Source organism: Conger conger, chromosome 8 (assembly GCF_963514075.1).
Source record: "Conger conger chromosome 8, fConCon1.1, whole genome shotgun sequence".
Lineage (NCBI taxonomy): Eukaryota > Metazoa > Chordata > Actinopteri > Anguilliformes > Congridae > Conger > Conger conger.
In genome coordinates this window covers 16374194-16395624 of record NC_083767.1, presented here as the reverse complement: position 1 = coordinate 16395624, position 21431 = coordinate 16374194, and the positions used below count along the sequence as shown (strand labels likewise).

At 44.3% G+C, this 21431-nt stretch overlaps 3 protein-coding genes across 3 annotated transcripts in view; all 3 read right to left on the bottom strand.

Annotated features, from left to right (window-relative positions):
* Positions 1–403: 403 nt before the first annotated feature.
* On the bottom strand, positions 404–10798 carry ergic2 (ERGIC and golgi 2). The gene is made up of 14 exons (XM_061251893.1): positions 10608–10798; positions 9961–10106; positions 9328–9436; positions 9007–9053; positions 8268–8335; positions 8076–8116; positions 7164–7265; positions 6224–6319; positions 5562–5617; positions 5247–5345; positions 4911–5008; positions 3463–3625; positions 2797–2876; positions 404–1719 (listed from the first exon to the last, which is right to left on the bottom strand). The coding sequence occupies exons 2-14, from the start codon at positions 10064–10066 to the stop codon at positions 1654–1656; spliced, it is 1131 nt and encodes a 376-aa protein (XP_061107877.1). The 5' UTR covers positions 10067–10106; positions 10608–10798; the 3' UTR covers positions 404–1653.
* Positions 10799–13432: 2634 nt separating this feature from the next.
* Positions 13433–16517, bottom strand: kxd1 (KxDL motif containing 1). Its single transcript, XM_061251945.1, has 5 exons — positions 16400–16517; positions 15587–15691; positions 14828–14980; positions 13855–13901; positions 13433–13719 (listed from the first exon to the last, which is right to left on the bottom strand). Exons 2-5 carry the CDS (start codon positions 15679–15681, stop codon positions 13433–13435), a joined length of 582 nt encoding a protein of 193 aa, XP_061107929.1. The 5' UTR covers positions 15682–15691; positions 16400–16517.
* Positions 16518–19658: 3141 nt separating this feature from the next.
* The window catches only part of LOC133135150 (protein O-mannosyl-transferase TMTC1-like), a 38318-nt gene continuing 36545 nt past the window's right edge, over positions 19659–21431 (bottom strand). Inside the window, exons 18-20 of the mRNA XM_061251943.1 lie at positions 21315–21392; positions 20787–20924; positions 19659–19679 (exon numbers count right to left, since the gene is read on the bottom strand). Coding sequence (XP_061107927.1) covers positions 19659–19679; positions 20787–20924; positions 21315–21392 — 237 coding nt within the window. The remainder of the gene's footprint in view (positions 19680–20786; positions 20925–21314; positions 21393–21431) is intronic.

Below are 21431 nucleotides of genomic sequence, written 5' to 3'. Positions count from 1 at the left end.
AGTTCTATGCAAACAAAATTACCTAGTGTGACATACAAAAAAGAGCAGTTGTTGTCCATCCATGTACTTAATTACAGCTTGAATTGTGCTCCACACCACCCAATTAACATTAATCATAACAAATAATAATATGGGATTGAGCGTCTCCATGTTATGAAGATGCAGGGTCAGATGATCACATGACCAAAACTGAGAATTTCCCCCCCCAGCTGAAGAATCAAAAACTTTCCATTTTGACTCAGAGCCGAATACTGAGACCGAAACACAGAATGCAGTTGGAACTACAGTATCCTTACCAATCTTCCACACGATGTCCCACAATCTCACCAAAAAGCTCTGAGTCATTTCAACAGAATTTCCTAAATGCATACAACCCCACCCAATGCCCCCTGCCCACCCCACCTGTAAAACACAGATCCCCCCTCAACACAGCCGGTCTTCCTGCAATATCAGTCAAATCACTTCTTTAAAATGGCAATATAAATCCAGGGCATTAGACCTATTAGTCCAGTGCGGTTTCAAAAGAAAAAATGTAGTTGTTTTAACCCAACCCCAAACATAGAGAAAACATCAACAAGATCAGGGTTTGTCTCAGAAAATGTGTGAAATCCTGTGTCCGCATCTATCCGGAGGGAAAAACACAAAGGTGTACAGGGTCCATACAGGTGTACATGTGTAGAATATGTATACAGGCGCAGGACAGGTGTACAGAGTCTGAACAAGTGTAGGACAAGTTTAAAGGCCCGGACACACCAAACCGACGGTCGGCAGCGGAGCGCCGACAAAGATCGCCTTGCGTCGATACGCGTCGTTAATGTTGTCTGTGCCGAACACACCACAACGACGGTCCGCCGACGGCCGAGTTGCACGTACGTTCTGCACCTGCGTGAGAGGTCATAAGTCCACATCAGGAGAGTTGGAAACCGGAAGACCGGGGAATGCGTTTGCATTGCGTTGGACCTAGAAGCAGCCATTGTCTCGCTCACAACAAACAGTTTGCAGCAATTTCCTTGTTCTCTCGCTATTTAGTAATACTAATCAAAAATTATGTCTGGTAGTGATAGTAACTTGTCTGTGTCCTCTTGACTTCCTCGTTTGCTTGCTTTCGTCGCTTCCGTTTCTCTTCTCGTGCACTGATTCGCTAGCTGGACAGCCAATCAGAGAGCTCTCTCTCATCGACGGCTCCGGGGGCTCCGATGCTGATTCAACATGTTGAATCGGCGTCGGAGCCCTCCAAAACACGCCGATGGAGTGTCGGCGTGCGGGACACACCGGAAAGACTCGGCCGACAGGGCGCCACCAACGTCCGACGGCCGACCGTCGGTTTGGTGTGTCCGGGCCTTAAGTTTTTCTTCCCTCTTTCCGACACTCGGGAATATTTCACACAGTACTGGGTTTCTCCATGGTGACAGAATCACAAATTAATAACAATATTAAAGATACAAGGGGGGAAAAAAAATCACCACGATAGTTCAGGCCATAGCGTCACTTCTCCATTTCAGATCCTTCCTCGCTTAGAACCCCCCCCCTCTGCGGCCAGTGGTTTGCTCCCATCAGTTTGTGTAAGAAATGTTCAGTGTGTAGAAAAGGGCTGGTGGGGTTAAAACATTCCTGTGTGCAGGGGGGTCCGTCGACCCCACCCCCAGGGTCCAGCTAGTGTGCACTGTTCTCTGAGAGCAGAGGGGTGTGGTTATTCACCAGGCTGTCAGAGATGGTTATCTGCAAAACACAATGATAACATTAGTCATTTGGCAAGAAAAAAAAACAAAAAACTCTTACACTCAGTACTTCACATGTAATTTTTGGGAAAACAAGGGCTAAAATAGGGGGCACGCATGAAATGGGGAGGGGGCTGAAAGTAACACGATTCACGCACTTCTCCCCAATGACCTCACTTCTCTAATTATCACTTCAGGGTTTTTAGACAGGCAAATCAATATTTAACTATAGCCTTGTTTTGTCAGTAAACGTAACATGCGAGCCCTAAAAAAGCTCAGCTGATTGGCTGAGGGCCCTGTGAAATCTAAGCTGTTTGGTGGAGGTGTGCAATTCCCAGTGGATGGTGGAAACCCTCATCTTCACAGCCCGTCACAGTTCCACACAGACAGGAGGGGGCATACGCTTCCCCTTCCATTGCAACCTCTGGACACATTTACAACACCAGCCTCATTCAGAGGAGCTCTGCTACATCTACTGACACTCTCCTGCAGCCGACTGTATTCTGCCACTTCCAGCCAATCACAGCACTGGCAGTGTGCCCAGTACAGCCAATCGGAGTCCTGGCAGTGAGCCTAGTGCGACCAATCTGAGCTCTGGCAGGGAGCCTACTACAGCCAATCAGAGCTCTGGCAGGAAGCCCAGGGTCACAGAAAGGCGAGACAGACACAGACCCCACAAAGGGTAGAGTGCGTGGGGCTTAGACATGAGTCAAATGGGGGTAGAGTGGGTGGTGCTATAAAATATAAAACAAAAACTGAAGACCAAAAATCTACCAGCAAAATTGTTTTGAGTGAACAATTGCTTAGAAAGGCAGACGTATGATACAGAGCTAACCTTTACAGACCAGGAAACAGCGGTCAGACCAGGAAACAGAGCGGTCAGACCAGGAAACAGAGCGGTCAGACCAGGAAACAGAGCGGTCAGACCAGGAAACAGCGCGGTCAGACCAGGAAACAGAGCGGTCAGACCAGGAAACAGAGCGGTCAGACCAGGAAACAGAGCGGTCAGACCAGGAAACAGTGCGGTCAGACCAGGAAACAGAGCGGTCAGACCAGGAAACTGAGCGGTCAGACGTACCTCTTTGGGTCGGTAAACTCCCAGTTTGAAGCGACAGCAGATGATGTCCACGCAGAACCCCACCAGTCCGTGGAGCATGCCTGGAACACCAGAGAGAAGAGAAATACTGCTTACCTGTGTGGGACAGTCATGTGTTAAGTGTGTGTGTTAGGTGTGTGTTGAGGCATACAGTAGGTGTTATGTTAGATATGTGTTGAGGTGTGCAGTAGGTATTACGTTAGGTATGTGTTGAGGTGTGCAGTAGGTATAAAGTTAGGTATGTGTTGAGGTGTGCAGTAGGTATTATGTTCGGTATGTGTTGAGGTGTGCAGTAGGTATTATGTTAGGTATGTGTTGAGGTGTGCAGTAGGTATTATGTTAGGTGTGTGTTGAGGTGTGCAGTAGGTATTATGTTAGATATGTGTTGAGGTGTGCAGTAGGTATTATGTTAGGTATGTGTTGAGGTGTGCAGTAGGTATTACGTTAGGTATGTGTTGAGGTGTGCAGTAGGTATTGTGTTAGGTATGTGTTGAGGTGGGCAGTAGGTAATATGTTAGGTGTGTGTTGAGGTGTGCAGTAGGTATTGTTTTAGGTATGTGTTGAGGTGGGCAGTAGGTATTATGTTAGGTGTGTGTTGAGGTGTGCAGTAGGTATTGTTTTAGGGGTGTGTTCAGGTGTGCATCATACCTGTGGTAGAAAAGATTCCCCCGATGATTCCGCAGAGCCGCACCAGGAACTGCCAAAATGGCATGTGTTGCTCAGTGACCGTCACCATCAGAGAGCTGATGTCATACTTCATAAAGATCCCCGAAACGCCATGACTACCAGCAGCATGGTTAATCACACGCTCCTAAAACAACGTGACACAATATAATCAACACACAGATAAAAAATGCATTCCACTGGGAAATATAAATACAAATACGTACATGGCTAACATTCCTGTATTCCCCTAGCCAAAGCCTAAATCCTATTCCGACCTCTGAGAGTCATCTTAAAAATGTTTCATAATTATAGATCACAAAATAAAAACTAATTTCGTTTAGAAAAATGTATGTCTTAAAATTTTTTGATCATCCAACAAAGTGTTTGCAGACCTACCCTCTCTGTGACAGAGTACTGGTTTGTGGGGACCTACCCACTCTGTGACAGAGTACTGGTTTGTGGGGACCTACCCGCTCTGTGAGAGAGTACTGATTTGTGGGGACCCACTCGCTCTGTGAGAGAGTACTGGTTTGTGGGGACCTACTACACTGTGAGAGAGTACTGGTTTGTGGGGACCTACTACACTGTGAGAGAGTACTGGTTTGTGGGGACCTACCCACTCTGTGACAGAGTACTGGTTTCTGGGGACCTACTCGCTCTGTGAGAGAGTACTGGTTTGTGGGGACATACTCGCTCTGTGACAGAGTACTGGTTTGTGGGGACATACTCGCTCTGTGAGAGAGTACTGGTTTGAGGCGACCTACCCGCTCTGTGACAGAGTACTGGTTTGTGGGGACCTACCCGCTCTGTGAGAGAGTACTGGTTTGTGGGGACCCACTCGCTCTGTGAGAGAGTACTGGTTTGTGAGGACCCACCCGCTCTGTGAGAGAGTACTGGTTTGTGGGGACATACTCGCTCTGTGACAGAGTACTGGTTTGTGGGGACATACTCGCTCTGTGACAGAGTACTGGTTTGTGGGGACATACTCGCTCAGTGAGAGAGTACTGGTTTGAGGCGACCTACCCGCTCTGTGACAGAGTACTGGTTTGTGGGGACCTACCCGCTCTGTGAGAGAGTACTGGTTTGTGGGGACCCACTCGCTCTGTGAGAGAGTACTGGTTTGTGAGGACCCACCCGCTCTGTGAGAGAGTACTGGTTTGTGGGGACCTACCCGCACTGTGAGAGAGTACTGGTTTGTGGGGACCTACCCGCACTGTGAGAGAGTACTGGTTTGTGGGGACCCACTCGCTCTGTGAGAGAGTACTGGTTTGTGAGGACCCACCCGCTCTGTGACAGAGTACTGGTTTGTGGGGACCTACCCGCACTGTGAGAGAGTACTGGTTTGTGGGGACCTACCCGCACTGTGAGAGAGTACTGGTTTGTGGGGACCTACTCGCTCTGTGAGAGAGTACTGGTTTGTGAGGACCTACCCGCTCTGTGACAGAGTACTGGTGTGTGTCGGCAGAGATCTTGTAGGTTTCCAGTTTTGTTGGCACCACAGTGATGAAGTACTGGAACATCTGATTATCTGCAACACAACAGTCAAGAGTTAAACCACGGTCCCTAACGCAACCCCAAAAGAATCCGACCGCAAAAATCCAATCTAACTGCCATGCCTGATTTAGGCTCTTTTCTCCCAATGGGCAAAGCTCAAACTCCCTGCCAGATCTCTCTTACTGAGAAAGCCCAGAGAAGCACAACAGAGTGAGATTACAGTCAGTGAGCGGATCTGTGACTCAGCGATTGAATGGCGGAAGTTCCCTTACGATCTGTGCAGACTTTCTCCGTGCCATCCAAGGGGTTTATGATTCCAGGGACTTCCTCCCCAAAGGACAGATGATCTATCCGATGGGAGAAGTTATATGCTGCAATGCAAAAAAACAAAACTCATATTTAGTTTACAGGTAATTTGTTAGGGACCATGCACAAAACTCAGGCTAGCAGAGTCAATAACAGGAGTAACCCAGAATGCAAACCAAAGGATGTCTTAAGCTACTGGCATCTTTTTACATGTCGCTGGAATTTATATCACACACAAGGCTGTTTTCAGAGGGTAAACCTGCAGAACGCAGGACACTTACTGTCATGGCTGACAAGAGCAGCAAGGTGGGCATGGCCTCGAGGATGAGGGATAGCTCTGAGAGAAAGAGAGAAAGAGTTTTCATGTTTCCAGCCATCATAGTTGTACCCTATGTTATCATTGCGAATGTCAATGTCAGGTGACATAAAACAGTCACTCCTAGAATGGAGGTACTTATGTTAGTTTTACTTCATTAATTTTATTAACCTACATGTAGACTGGCATTACTGAAACAATAACCTATCTGTTGCAGTCGATGGCTTTGTCAGGATACTGGTTTAAATGAAAGTTTCTGTGGTAAAATGTACAAATACCTGGAAAGATTCATGCATTCTTTGAGGATTTAAGTGGTTTGCATACATTACATTTCTAACTCTAAGGTCAAATGTTTCTAACCAAAACATAAAAACCATTTTTAATGGTTAATAATAATATTCTGAATATCGATGGAAAAATCAATGTTGCAGGCATCTAGAGACATTTATTTGAGTCAGAACTGGCTCACAGTCAGCAGAACACTTAAAACCCATTTAGCCGTGATTTAGCATTGAGCAGTGTGTTAGCTCTGTATCTATGGCAACAGCCAGGTGCTGACATCATGAAGACAGAGAAGCCGTGCAATGTGAGGTCACTACTGAGCATGCTCAGATGGGTGGTACATACTTGCCCACTGTGATGTGGAAATTTCCAGCTACTTTGTTGACGTAGAGGTGCCCGTGTATCCTACAGGCAGAGAGGGGGTGGGTGGGTGTGTCCTCCCTGGAGGGTGGTGGTGGGGGGGAAGACATGGAGAGGGCATCGGGTTAGGAGCTGTGCAGTTTTGTGCCAGTTTACCATCACTAACATTACTAAACAGTAGCCAACACTGATCTAGCCTCATGTAATATACACTCAGTGAGCACTTTATTGGGTCATTTATTTTATTTTATTTTTTAGACTTCTGCTGCTGTAGCCTATCCACTTTCAGAGATGCTCTTCTGCATAGCACTGCTGTAATAAACTGGTGATTTGTGTTACTGTCACCTTCCTGTCAGCTTTGACCACTCTGGCCCTTCTCCTCTGACTTCTCTCATTAAGGTATTTTTGCCCACATAACTGCTGCGCATTGGATTTCTATAGTTTTTTGTACCATTCTCTGCAAACTCTAGTCTGTTGTGCATGAAAATCCCAGGAGATCAGCAGTCTCTGAGATACTCCCACAATGTCTGGCACCAACAATCATTGTCGGGTCAAAGTCACTCACATTTGTTCCCCATTCTGACATTTGGTCTGAAAAATAGCTAAACCTCTTGACCATGTCTACATGCTTTTATTCATAAATTTTCTGCCACATGATTGACTGCTAAAATATTTGCAAGAGAAAGCTGGTGTACAAGTCTACCTAATAAAGTGCTCACTGAGTGTATACACATCCTGCTTGCATGCTTGCGCCTGCTGTTCCTAAATTAAAGCAATTAATTCAGAACAGAGAGAAAGAGAGACAGACTGAAAGTGAGAACAAGAGAGAGGGAAAAAGAGTGAGAGTGAGGGAAACAGAGAGATAGAGAGACAGACACAGAAAGCAACTGGTCCAGCCCCAGACGGCGGTACCGTGAGGTCTCACCGTGGGGGCAGGGCAGTAGGGGAGCCCTTCAGCACGCTCTTGAACAGGACGTCCTGCAGAGAGTGCTCCTCCCGAAGCCTGTTCTGGATCAGGATGAGGGTCCTGGGAAGGGAGGGACAGGGCACACTGCATTTAACACCCTGCCCTGAACAGCACACTACATTTAACACACTGCCCTGAACAGCACATTACATTTAACATAACGCTCTGAACAGCACACTACATTGAACAGACTGCTCTGAACAGAACAGTAAATTTAACACACTGCACTGAACAGCACACTACATTTAACACACTGCTCTGAACAGCACACTACATTTAACATAACGCTCTGAACAGCACACTACATTTAACACACTGCCCTGAACAGCACACAACATTTAACATAACACTCTGAACAGCACACTACATTTAACACACTGCTCTGAACAGAACAGTACATTTAACACACTGCTCTGAACAGAACAGTACATTTAACATACTGCTCTGAACAGCAGACTACATTTAATATAACGCTCTGAACAGCACACTACATTTAGCATACTGCTCTGAACAGCACACTACATTTAACACACTGCCCTGAACAGCACACTACATTAACAAAACCCTCTGAAAATGACACTCCACTTAACATAGCACTCTACATCACACTCCACTTAACATACCGCTCTGAATATCACACCATTCTAATGGGAAGTTTGTTGTAAATAAATGTATCACAATGGCTCATGTACTTTTAGCAATTATGGATAGAGAGAATTATATTTTATCTCAATGTGGACTGATGCTTCAGATGGATTAAATATGCCAAACTCAACAAACAAGTTTGCTCTTAACAGAATAATAGTAAAATTCTACACATAGCATTCACATAATGGAATCATACTAAAACTCCACACAACAGTAACTCACCTGTGCCATAGTCTTTGTTGGGGAGAGAGTTCAAAAATGACCTGGAATAAAGACAAGCAGAAAGGAGTTCATATCGCTGCAATGAATCTTCACATTAGATTAGAGCATCAGGACACATCAGTACAATTGAAAGGATGTCTCATTTAATTAAACAGGATGTGTGTTTTGGGGATAAAATAAAGTTCTACTGACCGGCTCATACTCAAGGCCTTCTGATGCTACCATGGTCTCTGCCAGATCCAGCACATCCGCACCGATGTCTGCAACAACGCAAAAACAACTATGACCATCTGCAGCAATGCAAAAACCACCAATAATATCTGCACATCCACACCCCCACTTCTGAAACCAGGCAATAAACAACTCTATATAAACATCTAAATAAAAACTGAGAAGTGAGATCTGTGCACCAACATCTACACAAACGTCTCCTACCAGTATGACCACTGTCAGCAAACAAAAATAACTTGCATATCGTCGCTAATGTGCACAAGCATACAGAACCATCATCTAAACGTGTATACAACACCACAAAGTAACGTGTAAATCCTGCATAAAACCAAAAAACAGCTACTCAAAACAAGCTGTCTCATCCCTGCAGCCACAGAAATCTTTAAAAGCCACATATGTTTTTCACAAAGCACCACTGTTCTTAATTTAAAACCGGGTGTTCAGTGAGACAGAACACAAAACAACACCATATTGTGCTATTTATGCATTCTGCTCTCAGCACCTCAGTAAGAACAGCTTCTGGATACACTGAGCCACTTGCACACTGGGACATCTACAGAAGAACTGAATGAGACCTGAGATTTTAAACCACAGCCCAACAATACAAAAAAAGTCCTAAAAGCACAGCATTTAGAATCTGTGCCAGGAGCCAGAACATGAAAATATGAGCCAGTGAGCGAAATAAGTAACAAATACTTACGTTGGCACCTCATTGCAACAGTAATGTCTATATTTATTCTTAATTTACTGGGGGAAAAAAGAAAAGAAAAAAACACGTCAAATTGCAACCTTGGAGGCACATGCCTGTTTAACAATATGTTCATGATACCCACCGTCCCATCTTATGGGACTGATGAGTGTTATAATATATCAATAAACAATCTATATACTGGCATTCATTCAATTACTCTGTGCAGCACCTTATTTACAATGTCTACCTATGGCATGGACAGGTGCTGCCTCATTAAAGGTAAGATGTAACTCAGCTTTCAGAAGGTTAACAGGGTTTCTTACAACCTACCTGGTATAGTCCTTGTCTACCTCATACTGATACTTCATCCAGGTGTCCCGGTACACAAAGAACTCGAAAAAGGCCAGGATGGCCATCGCGGTGAAGGCAATGAGAGAGACTGTGAGAGGAAGAGGAGGAGGAGCAAAGCAGAGAGAACAGACACCAATCACCACTCAGATCTACTCTGCAAGCACCACTCGCATCCTCTCTCATCCAGATTCTGAAGTCAGCTGTTTCTGAAGTCACAGTGAAAGACTCATTGCAGACAGGGACCACAGGTAGGCAAGAGTCTGATCAAGGTCACCTCTGTGCCAGACAGCATTCAAGAGATTTACAAGCACGACAGAGCAGCAAGGTGTTCCGCTCTCCAGCTTAACATGGAAATGCCGTCAACGGTGAGAGGTATAAACATACAATAATTACATTACTATATCGATGTTTGTATACCTTAAGCAATTAAAAACAGAAGCTATAAAACATATGATCGCAAAGATGGGGACCTGTAGCATCAACACAGACCAATATGAACACGTTGAATTAGAACAAACTCATATACATTAACAAAAAAAAAAAAAAAAAAAAAAAAAACTGGGACACCAGTCTAGCCAGGTCTCCTGGATCTTTGTGAAAATGGTAACACACCGGTTCCCCCACTCGCTGTAGCTTCTACGTAGCTTTCAGGAACCTTTGGGAAAGCGTCCAGTTCCTTCACCAGGTTGAGAGCTTTCTTCCGGGACAGCCGCCTCATCTTCGGGAGAATCCTCCGCTGCCTCCCTCATAAATTCAACCTGAACAGAGTCAGTAGTAAATTCTTTACACTTTCATACCATTTTCCTTGGGACTTCAACACAATGCACCACAGTCCTTATGTTCAGTGACTGTAAAATAGCGGTCGTTCCTTGTAATCTGAGAACCAGGAAATGTATGTTCGTACGGGCAGAAACACACACTGTTACTATTTGCGTTAGCTCCAGCTCAGCAGGATTAGCTATACGAATGCCGCTAGCATGCTAGTTTAGCTTAGCATACACACCACTTTCATGACGTGGTGTTGGCTTGCTGATCTTACAGTAGCTAACCTGGTGACCGAACAACAAAGCTAACTAGGAAAGCATCTTGGAGCGATTACTTTACTTATTTGCCAGCAGGTAAATGTTTGAAATGGAAAACCAACAGACAGATCGCGTAACATCAGACAACAATAAAACATTATGACAAAGTATGACGGAAACTGCCAGGCTGTTGTTGCGTTTGTTTAGCAATGGAACTCACAAACATTAGCTTCTTACCTCGGATGCATACGTATAGAAAATGTTAGATTTCCGTTAAAATCTTTGTTGGTCAATGTGATGTTCGTAAAAGGCAGGTTTCATATTTCATTATTCTTCAACTGTAAATTATTCCAGGCTTCTGTGAGATGGTCTAAACCCGTGAACCGCTGACCCCGTTACAACCATAGAGTTTCACCTAGACGGAAGTATCTAACCTCAACTCAGGAGAGCGCCCCCAGAGCATTCAGCGAAGAACTAGAGTGCGTTTGATCTGTACTGGTGTAAGTGCACCCCTGACGCCCTCTGCGGTTCACGTTTTCCATACAACAATAATGAACGACCTATAACTACACTCAGCTATAATTTCCCGTTTATTAGTTACAAGAAGTTTCAATATTTTGACTCTTGTCTTAATAGATCATTCATCCACATTCTGCAACACCTACACATTCCCCCTGTATTCATTTAGCATGAGTGCCAACTAACGTGCCTGCTGTCAGAGCTCTAGCACCACAAATAAGTGGAGTCAGTTTGACAGACACAGATTAAGCCGCGCTCTAGACTGAAATTCTTTGAATAGAAATTCTCCGTACAAAACTCAACTTAGTCCAGCGGCAGTACAAGGCAGTATTCCACAAGGCAGTATTACTGAATTAGCTGGATAACTGCACTCAGTAAAACTCTCCCATATCTGGAAAATGGACTGAAGTAAAAAGAGCAGTTCCGGGTTATACTTTGTGCGGTTATCCGTCTAATTCAGTAATCCTGCTTTGTGGAACTAGTACTAAACTTACTTTGTATCTGTGAAACTGGCCCATTGTATTCCTAAATCTGTGGCTTAGTACGGTTCTGGGGAGACTGACACAGAGACATTTGCCAATGCTTCACACTGCATTTTCAATTTCCATTTTCTTAGTTGGAGTGTTTCCAAGCAGTAAGTGTGAATTCAGATAATTTCATTTTTTATTAATATCATAGACTCTTCTATGGGGAAAAAACATGACTTTTTTATTGAACCTGGACACAAACTACTCCCAATACTGAAGAGGACTGTACCGACACATTCTTTGGTTAGTGAGGTTTCATGCAGTACTAAAATCATACATTTGTCCTAGAGGCATTACAGTTAATTTCCCAATTCAAACATGATATTTTTCATTTATCATACAGATATAAAAAACACTACTTTGTTTATACACAATTTACAGCTGAACTGGTTTCACTCATTTAAAAAAGCAGCTCTGATCACTGACAGGATTCAGTTTAAATTTGGGGCCACACGGGTAAACAGGGCTGTTTATTTTGTATAAATATTCTACCAATAAATAATAAACATGTTTTAAACCTCACTGAAAAACAGCTAGGACCCGTGTTATGTGGCAACACATGGCAAGTGGTGACCAAAAATAAATTGACATTTTGTGCATTGCTAATTCACCCTTAAAAAACAGAATCCCACATGTTTTAAGAACAACATTTGTGATAAACTCTTTAAATTGAAAATATAACTGAACACACACACACAAAGCAAACATTGAGTTCCAACCACACTTGTAAGGACACAAGACAATTTCAAGTATTTTGTCCTCTCTCAGTGCTTAGTCATGTGTGAGCAGCAGGCCTGCATGTACCAGGGACAGGTCCTGCTGTGGCCTGATGCACAGTAACAGATTGACTGACCCCCCTGGGCTAGAGACTCTCTCTTATTGCTTTTCCAGGGGTGACGTCAGTAGCGGATGCTGACATGCTAACTCGCATCCTGTAGTGGATGCTCACATGCTACCTCATCCTATTCCAGAGTATCAGATGCTTGTATGCTAACTCACATGTTGTGTCGATGCTAACATGCTAACTCACATCCTGTAGCAGGGTAGCAGATGCCTGTACATTAACTTGCATGCTGTATCAGACGCTGACATGCTAACACACATCCTGCAGCGGATCCTCACATGCTAACACACGTCCTGCAGCAGAGTAGCAGATGCTCACATGCTAACACACATCCTGCAGCGGACACTCACACAATAACTCACATCCTGTAGCAGACACTCACACAATAACTCACATCCTGTAGCGGACACTCACACAATAACTCACATCCTGTAGCGGACACTCACACAATAACTCACATCCTGTAGCGGACACTCACACAATAACTCACATCCTGTAGCAGACACTCACACAATAACTCACATCCTGTAGCAGACACTCACATGCTAACACACATCCTGCAGCGGACACTCACACAATAACTCACATCCTGTAGCAGACACTCACACAATAATTCACATCCTGTAGCAGACGCTCACATGCTAACACACATCCTGTAGCAGACGCTCACATGCAAACACACATCCTGCAGCGGACACTCACACAATAACTCACATCCTGTAGCAGACACTCACACAATAACTCACATCCTGTAGCAGACGCTCACATGCTAACACACATCCTGTAGCAGACGCTCACATGCTAACACACATCCTTTAGCAGACACTCACACAATAACTCACATCCTGTAGCGGACATTCACACAATAACTCACATCCTGTAGCGGACACTCACACAATAACTCACATCCTGTAGCGGATATTGCGGACGTAGCGGATGCTCACACGATAACTCACATCCTATAGCAGGAGCTCACATGCTAACTCCCATCTCTGCACTGTTCTATACTCAGACCTCCAGGGTCTGCCTCACCAGACCACCTCACTGCTAAGCAAGTGCAGAGAAACAAAAGAGAAATAAAAAGCTGGTCAGTATTTCAGCCAGAGCAATCGCAATGTCATGCAGAAGGCCCCCCAGACCCACCCCTCCACATGGCCCAACCCCCTCCCCCCCTAATCAGGGCCCTCGTCCCTAAGGATGGCCACGCCCACATCCACAAGCTCGCTCCGAGCCACGCCCACATCCCCTGGTACGTCGGGGCAGTCTGGGGTGGGCGTGTCTGGGTGGTGCTCTTGGGAGAAGTCCTCTGAGCAGCGGCTAACGGTGGGAGAAATGATGTCAGGACTGGTGTCACATGACTCGGTGCTCTGCTCCGAGGTTGCCGTGGTGGTTGCCGTGCTGGGCGGGATGGGGTCGAATTCATCGTCATCCTCCTCCAGGCTGGGGGACTCGTGGACACCTTTTTTTGGGGGGCAAGAAGTTTGGAGTGGGGAGAAATGGAGGGGTTGGTAAGAGTGTTCGAGTGACAGCTATGAAATCTTGTCAGCCTACAAACAGTAAATATGACATCATCATCTATAACAGCTTGACTTACTGCTGAAGACATCAGGATACTGCTTTGTAAGTTTGCCTTTCAGTGTCCTGCAGGGTGGCAAACAGGTTCATTTTACTGTGTGTACATTTCCAGAAGATATTATACATTTCATTAAAGGAAATCTGGCTATGATTCAACTCTACTACAGACATTTATCATATCACTGGTCAATCAGACTACAGGAACTAATCTCATAAACTGTACCTCCCCTTTGCAGTGTTCAAGTCTGCACTGAATCAGGGTATTTAGGGTTGGGCTGGAACCAAATCCATCCCCTAAATGGACAAGAAGGGACACCTTCTCTAAAGAGAGGACTATGTGCACCATTATCTGCACCATTATCTGCTGGTATGGAAACGTCACTATCAAAGACAAGAATGCACTTTCTAAAATTGTGAATGTGGCCAATAAGATAGTGGGAGTGAAGTTCAATAGTCTTACTGAGTATTTCAAGAAGCAGGTGTTTAACAAAGCCATGAATATCTATCAAGATACAAGTCATCCTCTGTATACAGAATACATGTTGTTGCCATCTGGCTTACGATTTAACACTCCCATTGCTTTAAAACAGAGGTACAAAAATTCCTTTATCCCTCTTTCTATCCAAGCACTGAATGCACACAACAGAGGAAGATAGCCTTGTCCATTTAGTGACCCCCTACCCCCATCCACTACCTCTTTTTATATCTACCTTATATTTATTGAAACTGTATCTTGATTTTAAATGACTCAGTTTTTAATGCACTGCCAATATTTATCACAACTGACCTATTTATTATGCTTCTTGTTCAGAATCTGTCTGTCTGTCTGTATTGTGTTATGCCTATTGTTGTGTAGTATGTGTGTGGTCCTGCTGCAAACAAATTGCCTGTTTGAGACAAAGAATAAACTGAACTGAACTGAACTGAATGTGAGGCTAATGTGAGCAGGCTCTTTTCTGGCTGTTCTCCCAGTGTCCTGCAGGGGGCAGCACCTGATTCTCCTGAATATGCTGTCCAGGTCTTTCTTCATCTCCAGCAGTGTGCGGGTGTGCAGGAGGAAGTGCTCGGTCATCTGCTGCAGGCGCGCGCTCGAGAGCCCGTTAAAGTTCAGCAGCATCTCGTTCGTCTTCTCGAAACGGTCCAGCCTGCAAGAGAACCATACGCCACCACTCTCAGGGAGGAGCAAGCACTTATGCAAAGGGTTACAGACACTCTCTAGAGTTCACAGAGAATGGTGCGAAAACAAAAAACATCCAGTGAGCAGCAGTTCTGTGGGCAAAAACGCGTTGTTCATGAGAGAGGTCTGAGGAAAAGGCCAGAGTGGTCAAAGCTGACAGGAAGGTGACAGTAAAGCAAATAACCACACATTACAACAGTAGTATGCAGAAGAGTATCTCTGAACACACAACGTGCCAAACCTCTAAGTGGATAGGTTACAGCAGCAGAGGAATAAGTAAAAGAAAATAAGTCCAATAAATACCTAATAAACTCACTGAGTGTATTTCAGTTCAGGAATCTAATTACAATTCAACTCAATTAGTTGAAAATGCCTACAATGCTATTTTCAATCAATTACTGTCAATGACCATGAATTTCCTTAACTGACTGAATGAAATAGTCTTGACCCCAACTCTGTTTTACATTCACTTGTTTTGGCCACTTCATAACTTTTCTATGCATCAAACCCTTTTTCTAATTGTTAAAATATAATTTAAAAAATAAAATGAAAAACAGCCCTGTCACACACTCACATGTGTCTCTGAGCTTGGATGATGGCGTTGACATCCTCAGAGTTCACCATGCTGAGCATCCTGTCACAGAACATCCCGGAAGCAGATGGCTCCATGCTGCTGGATCTTAAATGCAGAAGTGTACATTAAAAATAATTATTATTATTTGTTAATTCATTCATTCACTCACAATGACTTAATTTGCCTCAATGAGCTAATGAGACTGAATAATGGCAGACTGAATAGAAACGACAAGAACTGCTCTATAAGACACATACTACCCCCTCTTCATAAAAATAATTCTTGCAGAGCAATTTCTTGCGGTCACCAACTGGGCGAAAAACCAGCCAGAATGCAACATGCAACACCAGTCAGAGGAACCAAGTTTGGGATTCATTACACGTGAACATGTTTTGGATGGCGCCTCCTGTTGGTTATTTTAATAACTTCGAAACAATGTCGACGAAATCTGTGCTTTCACCGCCACCACAATGACATGACGTTACCGCCGGTTGACAATGATTTAAAACAACGGCAATTGGCTAGCTACACACAATATAACGAAGCTGGTGTTACCTTACTTTCAACCTTCTGTGTCTCTTAAATGCAAATAAATAATTTAAAGAAAAAGAAAATAAATACGTTGCACCGATAACAAGTGGCAATGAAACCCCTAATATGGGAACAACCTCGCTAATGCAACTAGATCAGGACGTAACCCTGTGAGCTAGCTAGCCAGCAAGCTTCGTTCATCATAACGGTATTTTTTGTAATGTAGCTCGGAACAGTAGGATTTGCATGCAGTCATATAAGAAACAATATAATAATGATTACCTAGTTTCTCAAAATTCTTAGTAAGTTACATTCCGGACAGATGCAATCTTGCGCCGTACTTCCGTGTTGTGATCACGTTAGGACCCGTCATATGACGGGTCACGTGCTGAGAGGTGGCACACCCTTCAAAAGAAAAGCGGATGTCCGTACATAGCTAATTTATGATGCTATTCTTCGCATTACCATTTAAAAACAATTTGGAGAGAAAATTAATTTTGTGACATAAATAAGACGTCAGGAAGATCCAGGGAAAAGCAGGAGACATCAAAGCCTTACGACAGCAGGGATATGGCACTAACTTATGTCTCAGAGCCACCCATGAGGGCAAAGGGTTCTTCTGAACAATAACATTTGGTTATTGGGGCCCTAAAACATCAGGTAACCCGTTTTCCTTTATGTACATGGCATGGTCCAAACGAATTACAGAATTCAAGTCCAACTTGATTTTGAGACACGTGGTCATTCCGCGAGAAATGGGCAATATATAGGAATGCTTCACTACATATACAGTAGGGGGAGTACCTGCTTAGCAAATCTCTTTATGGAAGAGATTTATTTATTTATTTATTTATTTATTTATTTATTTATTTATTTAGACCATTAAAGCTTACGCCATATATCTGTTAGTATTTTTTTTCTGTTCAACTTAAAGTGTCACAGGAATGTTTTTCCTGAAAACCCCTGTATTATTTTAAAACACCATGGGATTTAAAACGTATTAATGCATAGAATACAAAGGTTATTATCAATATCACATCTGTCACCCACAGCCACAGACATGTGAGCTCTGTAATAATCATAATTTGGGGATATATGCATTATGCAAGCATGAAACATATAAGACACAACTTCCTCAAGCACATATTTATTTTGATATAACTTTGTGAATGTAGCGCAGTGTATCTATGGCACATCAGGGCCTTTAACTCAGGCTTCTAATGGTGAAACGGGCTTTGTGTTTCACCCTGGTTCTCTGAAATGTGCATACATACTCAAGACAAGTGTAGAGCACAGGAATGTTTTATTCCATGTCAATCACCACCCCCCAGTCACCGCAGAAAGTGGTTTTCCATTCCTGCTTTTGTCAGTGAAAATAAGTAGTTTGTTTGGGAATCATTGTGCACAGACACTTTGGAAAATATCGCAGTATTTTCTATTTTAACCTCCTGAGACCTGGCTGAAAATAAAAGTTTTTGTATTTTCATTTTTTACATAATACAAGTTTCTTGCACTCAAATAAATTCCAAAAATATTTATATTTTCTTATTAATATAACGTGTAGTGTATATTTTAGCATAGTGGAATATAAGACCAGGTACTTCTGTCCCTGACAAGGAACAAAAATTAATTGTTAGGGGTCTTAAGAGGCTGCTAAAAAAGCCTACCCTGGATCCCTCCATCATCCAGAACTACTGCCCGGTATCTCTTCTTCCTTTCCTTTCTAAAACTATAGAACGAGCCGCTTCTACTCAACTTTCTTCCTTCTTTTCTAACAACAACCTGCTAGACCCCCATCAGTCTGGCTTCAGATCGGGCCACTCGACAGAGACTGCGCTCCTCTCCGTCAGTGAGTCACTCCATGCTGCACGAGCAGCCTCCCTCTCCTCTGTCCTCATTCTTCTAGATCTCTCTGCTGCCTTCGACACTGTGGATCACTCCATCCTCCTGTCTGCCCTGTCAGCAACGGGCATCTGTGGCACAGCCCTGGACTGGATTGAGTCCTACCTCTCTGGTCGCTCCTTCCAGGTTGCCTGGGCTGGTTTGGTATCGACACCTCGGCCCCTCGCCACAGGAGTTCCCCAGGGCTCAGTCCTTGGCCCGCTTCTTTTTTCCCTTTACACTTGCTCCCTTGGCCCTGTGATCACTGCACATGGGCTATCCTACCACTGCTATTCGGACGATACCCAACTCTTCATCTCGTTCCCGCCGTCTGATACGCAGGTTTCAGCCCGTATCTCTGCTTGCCTGAGGGACATCCAGAGCTGGATGGACAACCACCATCTAAAGCTCAACCCAGGTAAAACTGAAATGATATTCATCCCTGCTAATACCTCTCCCCATCTGGATCTCTCCATTTCCCTCGGGGATACCACACTCACGCCGTCACCCAGTGCAAGGAACCTCGGCGTGGTGATGGACAGCAGACTGTCCCTATCCGAGAACAGTGCGGCGGTGACCCGGTCTTGCAGGTTCTTCCTATACAACATACGGAGAATCCGCCCCTTTCTCACCCTCTACTCGACCCAGCTCCTGGTCCAAGCGATGGTTCTGTCCCGCCTGGACTACTGCAATTCCCTCTTGGCTGGACTCCCAGCGTCCGCCATCAGACCCCTCCAACTCATCCAGAATGCAGCAGCTCGTCTGGTCTTCAACCTTCCCAAATACTCGCACGTCACCCCCCTGCTTACTTCCCTGCACTGGCTGCCTGTCATGGCTCGCATCAAATTCAAAACATTGGTGCTAGCCTTCCAAGCAGTTAAAGGGTCTTCCCCAGCTTATCTGCAAAAAATCATCAGACCCTACACCCCTGCCAGACCTCTTCGTTCAGCCTCCACAGGCCGTTTGGCACCTCCCCCTCTCAGAACCTCCACCTCACGCTCACGACTACTGTCTGTTCTGGCTCCACGGTGGTGGAACGAACTCCCCGTTGAGGTCAGAACTATAGAATCTCTCCCCTCCTTCAAGCGCAAGCTGAAGACACACCTCTTCAAGCAGCACCTCTCCCTATCCCTCCCTACCTCCCTGTGAACCTTAATTGTTGTCTCTGTGACTTGCTTTGTGTATCGGTATTTTTAGTTGGCTAGGTAAGCAGTGTTTGGATAGTTAACTTTGGGCACTTTTGCTCTGTTTGTTTGTTCAAAAAAAAAAAAAGAAAAATGGCCCTTGTCCTTATCTTTGTTGTACAGCTAGCAGTTGAAATTGTACTTCCCTCTAGGGTCTTTCAGCGAACTTATCCCTGGTTATGGGTATGCACTTTGTTGTACGTCGCTCTGGATAAGAGCGTCTGCCAAATGCCAATAATGTAATGTAATGTAAAAAGAGGTTTTAAAGACCCTAAGTGCTCTGGCATTTATGTGGGTGGGAAATAATAATAATAATAATAATAATAATAATAATAATAATAATAATAATAAATCACACAAAACAAACACAGCACTCACCAGATCATCAGCAGAGATTAAAGATATGTCATTTTATTTAAATACTCAGGTCAGGTCAGGTGACAGGACTCCTCTCCCATCTGATGCCACCTGACACTTCAGAACTCCACCCCTCCACCCTAACGCACAGCGGAGGGCAAACATACACACATTCTGCTTACAAACACTTTGCATTAAAATAAATAAAATCTGATTTCACTTTTTTTTTAACCTAAAAGTAATTCATCAAAACCTTGCATGCTTGTAAAAAATAATTCAAAGACAAAGACAAAAATATAACTTTATCCATAAATAATGATAATAAAATATTTAATGTACAATCATGATATTATTCTTTAATGATTTTCATGTGCATAAAAATTTAACGTTCATAATAACATTCAAAGCGTGTTAACACCAGATATATTATCTATATATATAACAAAAACAAATAAAAAATACACATGAAAGTAACCCCAGTGCGATGACTATAAACATCCCAGTACATCAGATCCATTACTGCAGGCTCAGTACCACAGACCCACTGCAATGGGAGTCCATATTCACTCTGTAATCTGAGGGCTGTGTGAAGTGAATCACTAACCTTGGCTGCAGGCAGGGCTTGGTACAGAAATATGACTGTACATTTCACTGGTCCTGGTGATGGTCCTGAGAAAGCTGGTGTACCTGCGCACTGCTAACTTGTGTCTTATCATTGCATTCTAAATCATGATACATCAGTGTGTTAAATCTCTCCAGAGGTATGCTGGTGTTCAGTGTGAGTGTGGTACAGGTAACCATGTAGTTTACGATGACAGAACTCTCACCTTTGTATTGTTTTTGGTAAAGAGCTGAGTATAGGAGAGACATATTATTTCAAAGGTGCAGCAGGATTCGGGTGATGAAGGCTAAAAATCTGAGTCTGTTTAAAGCTGATTGAGGACACTGGAGGAAGAACTCCAGTATTTGGTTGGACAATGGAGGTCCTGGTATGAACCCCATGCCTCACAATGCCCTGCTCCACCACAAACACACTCCAATGAGTCCCCCCCCTACACACACACACGCTCATACCCCAAGCTCCACCCATACCCCAAACCCCACTCATACCCTCTCACACCTGCTCATACCCCAAACTCCAGCCATACCCCCAAACACCTGCTCCACTCTACCCCAGTACCCCACTAAGGGGCTGATACCCCACCTACAGCCCCCAAACCCCAGAGTGCTCCTCTCCTCCCGCCCACAGTCCCGCCCGCACCCTCGCCCCCACCACGCCGCCTCTCCAGCCGGTCCAGTTTTGCCAGGTTCTCCTTCAGCAGTTTGGACCCTGGAGAGAGCTGCAGAGCCTGCTGGTAGTACAGCCGGGCTGAGGAGTAGTCTCCCTGCAAACAGAACCACACATCCAGTCAGTGAAGTGCCTAAAACAGGAGGGCTTTGGATCAGAACCGCACACACCACACACACACAGTGAAGAGCCTAAAACTGGTGGGCATTGGATCAGAACCAGGACCCATATTAATCCATGGCCTGAGAGAAAGAGTGATCTTGGATAAGTTTTCTCCTGTCAATATCCCAACATTATCCATTATGAGCTAAAATGCTAAACTGACCCTAGATCAGTGTTCATTCTCAGTGATAATTAATCAATAGAGTCCCAGGTTGGCTTAAGTAAAGAGCAGGTCTAGGACTGTAGGGTTTGGTAACTCTCAACACTATTGTATGCCATAAAGCTTGGAACACAAACACACATTGTGATACACAGACATCTTTACCTTGATGTGCTGAATCCCTCCCATGTTCATCCAGGCCTGTGATTGGTCAGGGTTGAGCTCTACAGCCAGCCTGTAGCTCTGTGTGAGATAGGTCAAAAGAATAATGTAATTGAGACT

Bases quoted from the DNA above. Each gene is read 5' to 3' on its own strand.
- kxd1 (XM_061251945.1), bottom strand. From the start codon at position 15,681: ATGGAGCCATCTGCTTCCGGGATGTTCTGTGACAGGATGCTCAGCATG. The intron at 14,981-15,586 runs GTGAGTGTGTGA...GTTCTCTTGCAG, and splicing joins ATCCAAGCTCAGAGACACAT to GCTGGACCGTTTCGAGAAGA. The intron at 13,902-14,827 runs GTGCTGCCCCCT...GCCACCCTGCAG, and splicing joins AGCATATTCAGGAGAATCAG to GACACTGAAAGGCAAACTTA.
- ergic2 (XM_061251893.1), bottom strand. From the start codon at position 10,066: ATGAGGCGGCTGTCCCGGAAGAAAGCTCTCAACCTGGTGAAGGAACTG. The intron at 8,336-9,006 runs GTAAGTATTTGT...GCGTTGTTGCAG, and splicing joins TGTTGCAATGAGGTGCCAAC to ACATCGGTGCGGATGTGCTG. The intron at 5,618-6,223 runs GTATGTACCACC...TCTTTCTCTCAG, and splicing joins TTCCACATCACAGTGGGCAA to AGCTATCCCTCATCCTCGAG.